General features: G+C 47.5%; 2 protein-coding genes across 5 annotated transcripts in view; one reads left to right on the top strand and one right to left on the bottom strand.

The window, feature by feature from the left end:
• LOC149330964 (uncharacterized) overlaps positions 1-14,255 on the bottom strand; it is a 36,363-nt gene that overhangs the window by 21,341 nt on the left and 767 nt on the right. The window contains exon 2 of one of the 2 annotated variants that reach the window (XR_016285754.1): positions 4,740-4,832. The exons of the other annotated variant lie outside the window; for it this stretch is intronic. The gene's annotated coding sequence lies outside the window, so the exon portion shown is untranslated. The remainder of the gene's footprint in view (positions 1-4,739; positions 4,833-14,255) is intronic. 2 annotated transcript variants of the gene reach the window in all.
• Positions 1,786-12,370, top strand: LOC149330965 (atlastin-3-like). Of its 3 annotated transcripts, none has more exons than XM_089561693.1 (12): positions 1,786-1,874; positions 2,056-2,125; positions 4,011-4,335; positions 4,393-4,605; positions 4,683-4,901; positions 5,867-6,031; positions 6,085-6,141; positions 6,205-6,276; positions 6,338-6,484; positions 9,180-9,431; positions 11,068-11,304; positions 12,160-12,370. In XM_089561693.1, the coding sequence occupies exons 3-12, from the start codon at positions 4,018-4,020 to the stop codon at positions 12,208-12,210; spliced, it is 1,731 nt and encodes a 576-aa protein (XP_089417819.1). In that variant the 5' UTR covers positions 1,786-1,874; positions 2,056-2,125; positions 4,011-4,017; the 3' UTR covers positions 12,211-12,370. The 3 variants fall into 3 exon arrangements, with proteins under 3 accessions (XP_089417819.1, XP_089417820.1, XP_089417818.1); XM_089561694.1 differs by having other exon boundaries at positions 1,795-2,125; positions 11,068-11,145; positions 11,200-11,304; XM_089561692.1 differs by having other exon boundaries at positions 1,795-2,125.

Genomic DNA, 14,255 nt, shown 5'->3' with positions numbered 1-14,255 from the left:
GGAGAGGGTACTGCGTGTCACACGGCGACTGACAGACGATCACCTCACCCATTTGCAGGGCCTGAACCCATCAGCGGCAACGACTTCTCCGTCTGAGGGGAGAACAGACGCTAAAACTTTTTTTTTAGCTAGTTGGGGTGTCTTCAATTCCTATACTGCGCGTATGTTTCTTTCATGCCCCACGTATGACCAACGTAGACACTTTAACTAACTAAACCGATATGATAAGTAGCAAACAAGAACAATTCCTCTTATAATGGGCTGACAGTCAACATTAAGAGAAGCCTCGAAGCCCCGCGAACGCAGTGATAAAGGCCATGCTATCGGCCGGTGGCCCGTCACCTCTACATCCTTCCCAGTGAAACTGACAGTTCATCATGCCATGTGATCTATACTGACAGTACGTTCATGTGACGTCAGATCAGGGCATCTTTTCTATGTAATCCTAGATATCATGGCAAAGTGGGACGGCATAGTTTTGAAAGTTAAATATACACTATACCTCACGATCCTGACCATCGCGAAATCTTGGAAGAACGCTAATATTACCTTAATTCGTAAGAAAGGAGACGTCAAGGTCTTGAAGAATTAAACTGATCAGATTACTGTCCGTTGCCAACAAGGTATTTACAAAGGTAATCGCTAACAGAATCAGTACAACCATAGACTTCAAGCAACCAAAGGGGCAGACAGCCATTCCTAAACAGTACTGGATAATAGAACATATTGTCACGTAGTACTGACTGCAGAACGTATTCCCCTGTGCAGCTTCATTTGCTGTCTCTGCACAAGTCTGCACACTCTGGTTCTTTCTTACTCTGGTTCTTCGTCTTTTTGCGCTGTGTGTGACAATGAGCCTGTACAACCTATCTGTCAGTTGTTATTTAATTATTCTCCAGAGTTTTTACCACATACCTGATTTAAAATACAGTACAGCGTACGCAAAATATCATCCCCGGAACTATTACAAGTTTCAGCTGAGCTGGAGTCTTCTTATATTTAGCTATGGCAGTACTGTGAGTTCCTTACTGCATTTTTAATCATGTGGCGCTGGTGTGCGTTCTATTGATGTAGAGAACAGCATGCTTGTGTGGACTGCTTAAGCAATGGTCCGAGATGGAAAGGATAGAAATTTTAAAGCACGCCCTCAGTTTCATAGACAGTGTTTACACTCGAAGACAGCCGGATTGATATAATAACTGTGCAGGCACCAGCTCGTTGCCCAATGCCAAATAATCTGCGCTAGAATTGACTTCATTGCTCCCCAGCACACCGCCCGAGCGCTCTAGATAAGTGTGTTAACTTCTGTACGTGGCGTGTCCCGACGCGCCAGTCCTCGCAGATGCATGCTCAATTCAATTTTGACGAATTACAAAATGCTCACCAACATATATTCGGTTCAGAAATTCCGGACCCGCGTTGAAACTACTTTTCTCGCCTCTACAGCCAATACGCTGGAGCGGTGTTGCCAAACATTACGCAACGATAGGCAGCGTAGCGCTGCTGTTGTAGAGCAGCAGAGCAGCTCGCGCCCTTTCTGAACTATCGCGTAAGAAAAAAAAAACGCGGGCTGCGTACGGCGACGGGCTGGCCGAACGGATGCCGCGCCACGGGGGTAACTTGAACACGCAGATATAAGGGCGCTGCTTGTGTTTGCATTGAAGCAATGTGACATCACGTACGCGCACTGCCATTGGAGCCGCATGCAGAGCGAGAGGGGACGCCTCCTCTCCTTCGACTGCTCGTTCATCGCCCTTCGCATATTCGACTGTCGCTTTCGCCTCACACCGAGAGACGGGGGAAGGAAGAAGACGGTCTCCCGCCTTCCGGGCCCTGGCACAAATCAGCGGATGCAGACTTTGCAACGCAAACGAGTGAGTCGCGCCCGCGGAGTCGACTTGTATTGCACTGTTCCCCCGCGGGGTTCTCCCTCGAACACTCCTAAAGCAACCACAGAATCTGGATCTGGCTAACAAACGCCGAGTGGCTTGCATATATTCGTAGCAGTATACTGCGGTCTGTTTTCAACGACGCTATCTCTGGAATGTGCGCCAGCCGCAGGCTCTAGTACAGCACAACCGACACAAAGGAAACGCAGTGACAACTGAGCCGCATCGTCCTGAGGGTAAGCTGGCTCATCCTATTTCTTCTTTGAGTTTGCAGCCTCTCATCCTTCGGCTGTAAAACGCTGTTCTCGATCACCGCCCGCTTTTGACGCCACTATACGAGGAAAGCAAGCGGTTCACGTGTTGCAGTGCTTCGCAGTACAAAGCTGTGGGAGATGCGACGGCGATTCTATATGCCGCTTGAATTCAGTGTCGCTTTAATTAAGTCTTCCGGACTCTGGTTAAAAACGTAACGACACTCTTTAACATCGTGGTGGAGCAGCGCAAAGGACGGGACACAAGAAACAAGGAAGGACGTACACAGGCGCTGTTTCTTGTGTCCCGTCCTTTGCGCTGCTCCACCACGATGCAACAGCACCAACTAGCCCAGCAACTTGCTCTTCTGAACTCTTTAACAGGCTGCTGTTAATCAGGAGATTTGTTGACTACTCTATTCCGACCAGATGATAATTGCAGAGAGCATCATTACTTCACCCTCTGGAGATACTTAGGCTCAGGTTTCTGTTCTCATCCTGTATGTGGCAGTAGAGTAAATTTAGTTTGAGAGGGCCCTAGCTACAGATGTGCTTAAACGCGATAAGCGGCGCTGCCGTACATTTTTGCCCTTCCTGCAATAAATAGCGGACAAGAGTGCCGTAGCGCAGCCCAGTTGACCTCAATCACGTTAGGCGGGGAGATTTAGGTTCGCTCCTGCATAATGCGGCGGTTGAACGCGTTCAGCTTGAGCAGCAAGGTCAAGCGTTCGTCATGATATAACTCCAGTTCAATTCCTGACATTAATTGCAGACCCACTGTAAGTTCAGAACGCCACTGACCACTCGCGCGTTGCGCCTGACAGCCCTCGTTTCCAGCGTAATGAGGGATAAAACGAGTTCTTGCATGGCACGTTATGCAAACCGAACCCTTGGTTTATCGGTGACCATTTGCGGTTTATCCGCAACCGTGCCAGTCAGCCACCTCCGCGTTTAAAGCTGCGTTGTTTGCAAGATGCCTGCATGTTAATAACGCTTGCCGCTGGTACGGCCTGTAGCTCAGTGATGCAAGTTTCGCCCTCATTAATGAATAAAGAAATGGTACACGGCTCAGCCCTCGCCTTGTCGCGCCGCACTTCCGACGCCAGCCTCGACTTCCTGCGCTCTTGGGCTTGTTCGGTGTTGCGACGACAGCTTCCCGGAACAGTAGGCGTGATTTCAGTACCCAACCACAGAAGAAAACACGGAGCGACTGCGGCAGCTTTGAGGACAGAAAGCTTGAGCTTTCTTGTTTCTTCGCTGCCATGTCTAATTCGTTTATGTTGTTATTTTCATTTCTGGCCAGGCTTAAATAGTTTCGCTCTCGTCCTATATACCGTGCTTATGAAGCTACTTGAAGCAATGCGGATAACCCCGCAGGTTGATTTGCATTGATATTTGAATGTCACGTAAATCCACACCTAGAGGACAACAACTGCAATACCTGCTACGATTTTCTTTTTTTTTATTGGGGCAAGTATACCCGCGGTTAATATCTACGCCGATTTTGGGTAATATTCCAAAAGTACCTGTGAACGTCCAACGCATATTTGAGCATCAGCGCATGTCTACGTGGTGGAACTGTTTTTTACTTCTTATTTTCAATGGGATAAGCTGGACGTCACAGAAGAGCTTTCCGCGCACTAAACTAAGGTCCATAAACGACGCAGAGCTCGTATTTTCTAGGCAGGGGCAAATTATGGAAAGAGGAGCGAGTGCACACGATAATCTTGATTCCAGCGTATAATATGAGCACAGTGTTCGTTTCACAGACATGTCCTTTAACTTCAAGTCAGAGATACAAGCGCATGCATTAAGCCATCTTGAAAGGCGTTTCGTCTTGCGCCATGAGCAACGTACGCGCTTCACGCAGGCACGAGATGGCCGGCGTAGTCGGAAGTGGCCGCCAGGTGAAGATCCTGGAAACGGACGGCCACAATTTCCAGTTGGACGAGCACGCCTTGGGACGCATCCTGTGTGACGACCGCGTGAAGGACAAACCTGTCGTGGCGGTCGCGGTAGTCGGAACCTTCCGCAAAGGCAAGTCCTTCCTGCTCAACTTCTTTCTGCGGTACCTGCGAAACTCGGGTCGCGACGGCTGGCTGGGGGACCCCGACGCTCCGCTGGAAGGCTTCGAGTGGCGCGGGGGATGCGACGGGCACACTACAGGCATCCTTGTATGGGACGAGGTTTTCCTGGTAAGTCAGCCATTCGAGTGATTCAGGGTAGGTGTGTTCAGAGCGATGCGCGCGCAGGTTAAAACATCCGGAGGAGAAGAAGTGGCTGTGCTGCTAATGGACACCCAGGGGACGTTCGACTGCAAGACCGCGGCCAAAGTACACACCGCCATTTTCGCCTTGAGTACCCTGGTCAGCTCGGTGCTGGTGTACAACGTCTCACAGAACATCCAAGAAGACGACCTCGAGCACCTTCAGCTCTTCACTGAGTACAGCCGCCTGGCTCAGCTTGTGCGTACGGCGAAAACATTCACGGGCGAGGAGGTTCTATGGATTTAATATCCGCTGCAAACTCACTCCTTCTGCAGGACACGAGTACGGAACCTTTCCAGAAGCTACTCTTTCTGGTAAGAGACTGGGCTTACCCGTACGAAGTAAGCTACGGCGCGGAAGGCGGCCAGGTGATCCTGGAAAGGCGCCTGGAGGTCACAGAAGACCAGGATGCTGGTCTGCGGCAGCTGCGGGAGAGATTGCGAAGTTGCTTCGAGAAGATTGCTTGCTTTCTCATGGCTCACCCGGGAATGAGGGTATGGTATACAGATCCTCACTAAATTAATGCGCTGTTGTCAGGAGCACATCTCGTAACTTTATGTGGGGATGCAGTTCCCACTCACAGTTAAGTGCCATGAGCTCCATCGGCAGGGCTAGCGGCTTTCAAAGTGTGGCTGTCAGTACCCGTGAATGCGAGGTCGAAATTAGCGGCAGCAGTAGTCACTCAAAACATTCCTGTGAATTGATAGGCGGTCCGCAACAAATATTCAGAAAATGAGAGGGAGGAGGGGGGGGGGGGGGGGTGAAGTTTACATATGGGGCGTGTGATCACTAGCGCTGCTTTTCTCAACATTTTTTTTTGTTTTTTTTGTCGGAGGGCACTTGACGCATATTTTATTAAATGCACAGTTTTTTTTCTGTCCTGAATGCTTGCTCCTAATGTGCTTTGTGATACTGAGCCCAACACTCCAAACGAGTTTACCACGACTTCAAGCGCGGCAGGCGCACGGTTTCACACAGCTGGGTGCTCTTTCAAGGCGACCAGCTACCACAGTAACGTTATACTTCGACGTGTTGGTGTATATGTATATATATATATATATATATATATGTATCTCTATGCCAACAACTATTCCAGCTGAGTCAACACGCACGCCGCTGAGTATTTTACATGCAATCTTCACAGGGCGTTACGCCGCATATGGATATGTCAAAGGTTGCACAAGCAGGCGTGGACCAATGCCGGACGGCACTGTGCTGCAAGCAAGCACTCAAGACCGGCGAAACATCATTTCACCCATTCATGATTCGTTGTGCTATGTCAGGCGTGAGAGAAAAACCAAATTTTCCCTGCGCAAGTACGCATTTTTAAAGCGTGGCACAGCGTTCAATATTCGCTAGACTAATCTGCTTGCATGCAGTAGCTCACAAACACTCTGAGTGCTTACAGAAAGGCACAGAGACTATCCACAGAGTGCTAAAGCATTGCATTCCCTCGCAGGCAGCGACATCACAAGCATTCGAGGGCCGCCTTTCGGAAATCGACGAGGATTTCGTAAAACTGCTTTTGCAGCTTGTGCCGTCGATTTTGGCGCCAGAGAACCTTGTCGCGAAAAAGATCAACGGCCAGACAATAACTTGCCGGCAAATGATGGCCTACTTTGAGGTGAGCTAGCATACCTTGTTTTTGGGACGTGTTACCCTCCCTTCTTCCTGCAGGCTTACGCCCACGCATTGAAGAAAAGTCCTGTTCTCGGGCCACAGTCTGCATATGAGGTTAGCCCCTGCGACTGCCGCCAAAAGCCTCAAGTGACACAGTTTTTTTGTTCTCCTTTCCAGGCGACCATACAAGCGAGCAACCTCGCGGCGGAGTACATCGCCAGGGACTTCTACACAACGAAGTTGCTGAAAGTAAGAAGTTGGGAAATGGTAAGAAGCTTTTCGGGAATTGCCAAGCCATGGTCTTACCCAGGTGTGGAGCGAGCAGCGCCGTGTGGACCGAGGGATGATGGAGAGTCACCACTATCGTCTGCTTGAGGAAGCAAAAGATCTCTTCGAAAACACCCCCAAGATGGGCGGCCCAGAGTACACTCAGCGCTACAAGGACAGGCTCACAAGGGCAAGTTCCTTTTGCACGCAGTCGGCCTACCACTTGAACAGCTTAGCAAGCAAAGCTGGAAATTTGTTGTTGTCACTGTTGACTTCTCCAGACATGACAGATGCCCAAGCGAGGTTGCGGGTTTGACAAAAACCGCGTCGTGTTCTTTGTTCTTAAGACATTCTCCGAAGCACACAAATACATTCTCAGGGCAGCTGCTGCTTTTCGTACGCACGTGACCAATGAAATATCGCGCAAACATAATTTCCTTCTTACAGTCACTGAAAGAATAATTTTACTGAAGGCTATAAAAAAGATATTAGGGAAACCCGAGACAAGCTGTGGAGTGTAATAATGAAGACTTCATTACAGGCGTAAAAATCTTCAAAAGTACGTGATCCACCCACCTATAAAAACTAGCATGTGCGGTAACCCTATAGTACCAGTATTGACTTCACTTTACAAGGCCAATTAAACTTGCTAGACGGCCAAACAAATCGCGTAGTCCTTGCAGGGAAGGTTAGGTAAAAAAAATCTCATTTTTAAACTCCCATTTTGAAAAAGAACACGATCTCATCGCTCCGCAATCCTAAATAGAGTAAAAAAAATATTTTGTGCCCTTCAGACCGCCACCTAGTGTCTCGTCTGCTTTTTGTTCAGATGTGTGAAAATGATGGCGAGGGACGTTCGCTTGGCTACAATCGTCGCTGGCTGACTTCCAGCTTCACGGGCGCCTGCAGCAGTGCAGCATGTCGGATAGCTGCCTTTTTAGGCTTCAGTAAGCCACATTGAACTGCTCCATTCAAGCATCCAGCGCGCTACCACTATATTCATCTTGCTTTGTTCGCGTTACCACCCCGTTTAGACCCCGATTAAGCCTAATCATCACAGCTTCTTTTCAGTGTGGTTCGCATGGTGTGTTCCCGTCCACTATAGTGTGGTACTACATCGACAAGGAACTGCGATTGACTAGTCTCAACGCCGAACACGTGATAGAGCTTACGAGGGTGCATTGTTCCTCAGTCATTATGAGAAGAGAGAGAGAGAAAGATGAAGGAAGAGGCAGCGAAGTTAACTATAGGCGACGCCCAGTACGCTACCCTACACGTGGGAAGAACGGAGGGACAGGCAGAAAGGGTAGAGAGGAAAGAGAGATCACAAGTGTCCGTAGGCAATTACTAACAGTGTACACAGGACACACACTGAAAGTTTACAACCTTCAAATCAATCCTGAGTCCTTCAAGAACTTGGAAAGTGCCTTCATAGCTGTACTCTGAGAAGGTTTAGTCCAGAGACCCAGAGTATAGGCTTCTATGAGGGGACGAGGATCTAAGAGGCGGAGCATTGCAGCCAGGAGGACACGCTCACGCTCAAACCGAGGGCAGTCACATGGTAGGTGCTCAAATTTCTCGTCGCATCCGCAGTTATCACACGCACGAGTGTCTGCCATTGCGATTAATTGGGAGCAGCCATTTGTAAACTCCACTCCCGGCCACGGGCGACTCAACAGCATAGCATCGCAGCGGCAGAGGCCGAACGAAGCGCTGGGCTGAAGTAAGGGGTCGAGGCGGTGTAAAAAGCATGGTTTCCAGGGGTAGACCATGACGCTAAAATCTCATTTCGGTCAAGCACTCGCAGATGTCTTGGTGCGTCGGATCTTGTCACTGGCATCTGGACAATGTCGGTACTGCCATGGGCAGATCGAGCTACAGCGTCAGCTGCGTCTTATCCGACAATGCAACTGTGTCCCGGTAGCCACTGGAAGATGATGTCACGACTCTCTTCCAGTGCCTGATGTTAAAGATGTCATATCTCCGCTACGAGTTGCTCTAGACTGCCATGGCGTAAAGCAAAACTGAGACATTGTAGGGCAGGTTTTTAATCGAAGTACACAGCCCATGGGGTGTTTGTGCACTGATGCACTGCACAGCCCCACGAAGAGCGGCTAGTTCTGACCCTGTGGAGGTTGTCTGATGCGAAATCAGCAGGTTATTACATGCCTGTCTCGCAGGAATCACCACGGCGCAAGCTGAAACAGTAGAGGAGACCAAGCCAGCTGTATTACATGAGAAGTCATTATCAGAATCTAATCATAAGTGTCATGCCAGATTATCTGCGGGGATGTTCTCGTTTCCACTTGTTCTGTTCAGGCGCCACAGTGGCTCAGTAGTTATGGCACTCGGCTGCTGAATGGAAAGACGCACGATTCGATTTCGGCCGCGGTGGTCGAATTTCGATGGCGACGAAATTCTAGAGGCCCGTGTATTGTGAGATGTTAGTGCACGTTAAAGAACACCAGGTGGTCGAAATTTCCGGAGCCCTTCACTACGGCGTCTCTCATACCCTGAGTTGCTTTGGGACGTTATACCCGCATAAACCATAAACCAATTTCCTGAAACACCTTGAACGTGGAGTAAATAAAACCTTATGGGTGTGTGCTAGAGGGTGTGTACAAGCCATTTATTTGTATTAGACCATTTCTTTGCTAACAGTGTGGGCCGAGCTAAAATTTGTGCTGATTGCACAACCAACGCGTACGCGGTAGCGTTTTCCTACTCGCTAGGGGAACACATTTTGCGCAGGATTCTTTGCTCCTTCAGTGGATATAGCATGACACAAAGCGAACCAGCAAAACAACTGCCTTCAGAAAAGTGCCTACTTCCTAGTGGTACCGGACCGCGGAGAGCCAACTGTAGTTCCTTTTGTTACCTTGCAGGAAATAGAAGGACTTTTTCACCACTACTCCCAGTACTTCAATGCTAATCCGGGTGTATCAATGAAGCGCATCGTTGACTCAGTGGCGTTCAAGGCAGCGCACGCTGTCGTCACCACCGGCTTAACTGGCGTGGCCGTCGGCCTCGCTGTCATCGAGCTGCCAGTCACCGCTGCCGTGTGCGGCGCAATCGGAGCAGTGTCGCTGACCGGCTACATCGTCCACACGGTTGACACTTACAGGCGCAAACGCAAGGTGGGTACCTACCTTATTCGGTCCACTCGTGCACATGCTTTGACACGCAGCAATTTACTTATGGTAGTTGCTAACCTTCTTTCACAGCCATACAAATCTTCTGATCAATTTCTTAAATTCTTCATACAACGATATTTCAACATTTTTTTTTTATCGTTACCCGCCTCTTGGCCTTGTGGCTAAGCATGGTACGGAGCCCTACAGCGATTCATTCAACCTCTGGTAAATGGAAAATATATAAAGGCTGCAAATTTTTCCTTCATGGCTTTCTTGTTTTGTGGCATGATGTTTAAATCATTACTATTCATGGTGACAACATAGAAATCGCCCGCATCCTTTAAATAATTTATCATATTTTTATTCAGTAATGTCATTTCCCTTAATGGTAACTGTAACGCTGCAGACAAGTTAGGGTCATCTTAAACACATAAAAAGTCTGCTATTATAGAGGCTTAATTACTTATTTAGTGTAATTGGCTTTTGGCGCAGAATGGTGTATTTGCCAGAGCGAAATAAGACGTTAAACCATTGATTAAATAGAGATCTTGTAGGTCCCATGCGATATCAACTTGCCCTGTCCGTCACACTCGCCTCTCGACTGTTGAAACCGAAGTGAAACAACATGAAAGAAAAAAATTACATTATAAATTGTTTACAAAGCGCAGGTGACTTCTACGTGTTGATCCATATGTAAATGTTTGCGCATCATTCTAAAGAAATAGCACGCAACCGAAATTAGATGTCCTATACTTTAATCCTCACATACCATTACATGCCATACAATCCATATAACCTACTATTAAAATTTTGCATTCTTTCTTGAATTGCCGATGCTGCTATTGCGACTTACAGAAGGCGCTACACGTCGCCTTCTACGGCGTGATGTTACCACCTCCATTAAAATAAAAAGAAACACTGCTAAACACCGCTAGAGGTACTCGTAACAGGACGTGCAGCCTCACAGAAAATTCATCATTTTATTTAATTACACACCCTAAAGGCCCTCAACGACACGGCGAGGGGGCGGGGAAGAACTAGAACGGGATCTTGCAAATCAGCACGCACAATCTGTATAGACATTCTTCACTGAAGTTAACGACCAGCGTACACGAATATGGCTACAGAAGAAGAACACCATTGTTCTGCAGTAAACATTCTAAATCTAATAACAGTGAGGATAAATATTTTTCACATCGAATAAACAATTTATAATGTGGCAACGTTTCAATGGCGTTAACAAAAAATGAATGGTCAGCTGTTTCGGCCATACTGTCTGGATCGGAGCCATGCTGCTGAACAGCTACCACACATGGGAAGTTCAAAACCTCCAGGTAGGGATAAAAACTTCTGTTCTTGCCTCTACGGGCTCTTAGAAGTTCCGGGGCATTGTTATTCGGCTGAAAAGCAAGTGCAGTGGACTGAATGATTTTCACAAGGCCCGTAGGTAAGCGCAAAGGCTAGTAGGCAGGCATCGCATGGGCAGCGAACAAGCTGCATTAGTCGTGTTCCTGTCTCTAAAACAAGTGCGCATGTTATTTTTTTGTTTTTTTTTATCCTCAATACATTCAAATAGCGCATATATCGGCACAGTATCGTAATTGCGCACTACAGTCATCCCTACGATCACACATTCCAGGAGAAGACTGATAAGGAGATGAGTAGACCACTGATTGAGTCAACAGCGGAAGGCGCCGACGTCAGCCTCCCAGAAGAAGTGAGTGCACATGTTTTTGTACCGGGATTTCAAGTGACCCAACCGAGGACGCAGGTTTCTAGTGAAGAACGGCCGACTTACACTGCCGAGATGCCCGAACGTGCTACTGAGCCCCAGGCAACGCGGTCAGTCGAAATCAACGCGGCCGTCAATGAGCTGGTGAGTCTACAGCTTTCAAACATCGAAACCCGAAGGTTGAGTCATTAGTTAACAGTCAATGTATGGTAAATGGTAACACGACAGCGGCCAACGAGGCCTTAGAGGACTTCGAAGTCAACAATGAATCTTGTTGGACATGCTCAAAGTGCCAACCCGAATACTTGAAAGCTTCGCTGGAGATTTTGCAGCACTTTCTTTTTCGTCAGTTTTTATGCATTGCATTTTCACTGTCAGTTTTTGCGCAGTTCTGAATTCTTAACGTTATGACCAAAAAGGCGCACTGCATTTTCATCTTTGACTACTAACGTAGAGGTTTGGTCAAAAATTCCAAGGCTACAGGGTCTGCTTTACTTATTCGGTATATCCTGGGACTCAAAATGCCGATAGAGCAACCAAGATTGTCAGAGGTAAGAACAATACTTCTGTTACCCTCTATAGATACCCTGATCTGCACGGGTGTCGTAACTCCCCGACTATATGTACTGCTCAAAAGTTGATCCTGTGGCCTGGAAGCTTTTGACCGACCCTGTACCTACGAAGCGCTTGCACTTGCATTATAATGTCGGGGCAAAAAAAATTTCTCAGGACCAAGGAGCTACAGTTTTGAACTCTTGCTCACCCTCAAGAAATTTCTCGCACCGAGGTTGTCGTAAATGCATCACTTCACGGCTCTAAAAGACACCATGTGGTCTGGGAACGTTTGACCATCTCTGCGCATGTATTCAGCAATATATTTGTCCTATACACAAACCCATGTAGTACATAGAAGAAAGCCGGTGAAAATCACGCTAGCAAATAGCTGCTCGTCTCCCGCAGTTGAAATAAAATCAGATTCGTGTTTTACTTGGATCACAGGAAACGGACGAGCTCTTCGACAACTTCGCCAACGAACGCGTGGTCAAGTAGGGGACAGGGCACGCATCCTGGACTGGCCTCCCCTGTTATGAGCGCCCCTCTGCACGCGCACAAGTGACCTGAGCTAAGGCTGGAACATCCAACTTGGCATCCTTTTAGGGGGCCCTAATGCTGTACATACAGTGGGGAATAAAACATGGTGGGTTCTCAATGTCACGCTTCATCTCAAAAGGGGCCACAAGCATCGCAAGTCGTGCTGTGCAAAACCGGCGACAAAGGTTCGTGGCCCGGCGCGCAACTTCTCTTTTCGATATTTTTTGGCCTATACTACCTGCTTCAAGAGGCCTGAGGAAATTTTTTGTATCCGGGGGATGGGGAAGGGGCGGGGATTAAGTTTACCCTTAGCGTAACTTGTGCTTCACCACTTCAGTTTTGGCCCTATCCAGCCTCATCGTTTCAAATCTCATAACAATCGTTGCTACAAAGTCGCACGCATTTTAGAATAAGTCTTCTCGTTTCATCAATCTGTATATGCTCCATACTTGAGCCGAGTAGTGAAACTATAACATTCGAGAGCAGCCTTTTTTGCTCATCACGCTTTTTCTGCTTGCGTCACAACCGAAGTTAATCCGTGATGCAAATTTAGGATGATCTGGTCCTTCCAAGTTCTCTCAGGGCGATATGAAGTTCTCTCCGACATGCCACCGGACCCACATAAGAATTTTGTTAGTGTTTCAAGGCCGGTGCGATACCTCTGGCCCCGCGGTCCACTTTCCTAAAATTCCAGAGTCAGCAGCCATCTCCTGGTTGCGTCGTTGTCTTCTCGAAGCTGCGAAGATTGTAAGCGATAAGTGTCGCCTCCCTCCAGTAACATCATCCCTCCTTGCTTCTCCGTCTTCAAGTGATAAAGATTTTTTGCAGTACGATTTCTTGGGTGGCTTAATTTCTATACCTCTCAGATTTTTTTAGGGCCTCTAGGCATTTGCTCTTGACAAATATCTGGAAAAGCCGGTCACGCTTTTTTTATTAGGCTTACGAATTCAGTCATTATCTACGGTTTGCGAATTTTGTTTGACCTAGCAAAAGGTTTGTGCGGAAAGCACAGATTATACAAGAATAAAAATCACACGCCATATCATGATTATATTCGCCGAGGATCTCATTCCACCTCACTTCCATGATGAACTCGCGTAATGTAGACAATGTGCGCGGATTAATTTGCCAGGGGAAGGAAGGCTCCTCAGATTTCGCATTAATTTGAGAACTCTGATACACTGAAATAAAAATTGGCAGGCGAACAATCACACAGTAGTCAATCACACCAGATTTGACACGACTGATTTCAAAGTTGATAATAGAACGATCAAGAAGTTTTTGTGAAGGTCCTGTCAACCTTGTAGCTGACATAATCACGTTTTGGCAGGAATGAATATTCGAAAGAGATTCGAACGACGTGTGCGTACTATTTTCGGCAAGAAAATGAATGTTGAAATCCCCGCGCAATATAATATATACGTTTCGAAAAGGGACAAATTCCAGGAGGGAATTATAAAAGTGAAAAACAAAGAAACGTCACCGCAAGGTGGGCGATGGTAGGTACAGCATAAGTATTTGCGTGGTTTTAAAACAAGAGGCTCGTAGCCAGGAGTAACGCAACAGAACTCAGGGATCAATTCGCATTCGATTTGGTTAGAAATCAGCACAGACACACCGCCGCCACGTTTACCAACACGGTTAAGTAAGGCTTATGGCCGGGGAGATTAAACACATCCTGTTCGCAATGAAGCTATGTTTCTGAAAACATCAGAACATTAAATGTAATATAGGCTCCGCTACATAAAATATCAAGCTTATTGCTCTTATTCCTGCCAGAGATAAAATGCATGTAGTTCAAACTTCAAGCACTGGCGAGAATCAGCAGATACGCAGCCGTCCGATTTAGCAGCATCAAATCGGTCGCTACCGAGCTGCCCGTTCAGTGGCCACCCTACCCGCAGCTCGGCAGGAAAACTGGCCGCTGCATTACACGAAAAGATGTACACGACTTGCGGCTTTCAATATCAGTGATAACTGTCAGCTACTCATTCAGGACACAT

Source organism: Amblyomma mixtum, chromosome 9 (assembly GCF_055824585.1).
Source record: "Amblyomma mixtum isolate Tamu chromosome 9, ASM5582458v1, whole genome shotgun sequence".
Classification (NCBI taxonomy): Eukaryota; Metazoa; Arthropoda; class Arachnida; order Ixodida; family Ixodidae; genus Amblyomma; species Amblyomma mixtum.
This window is presented reverse-complemented; position numbering and strand designations above follow the sequence as displayed.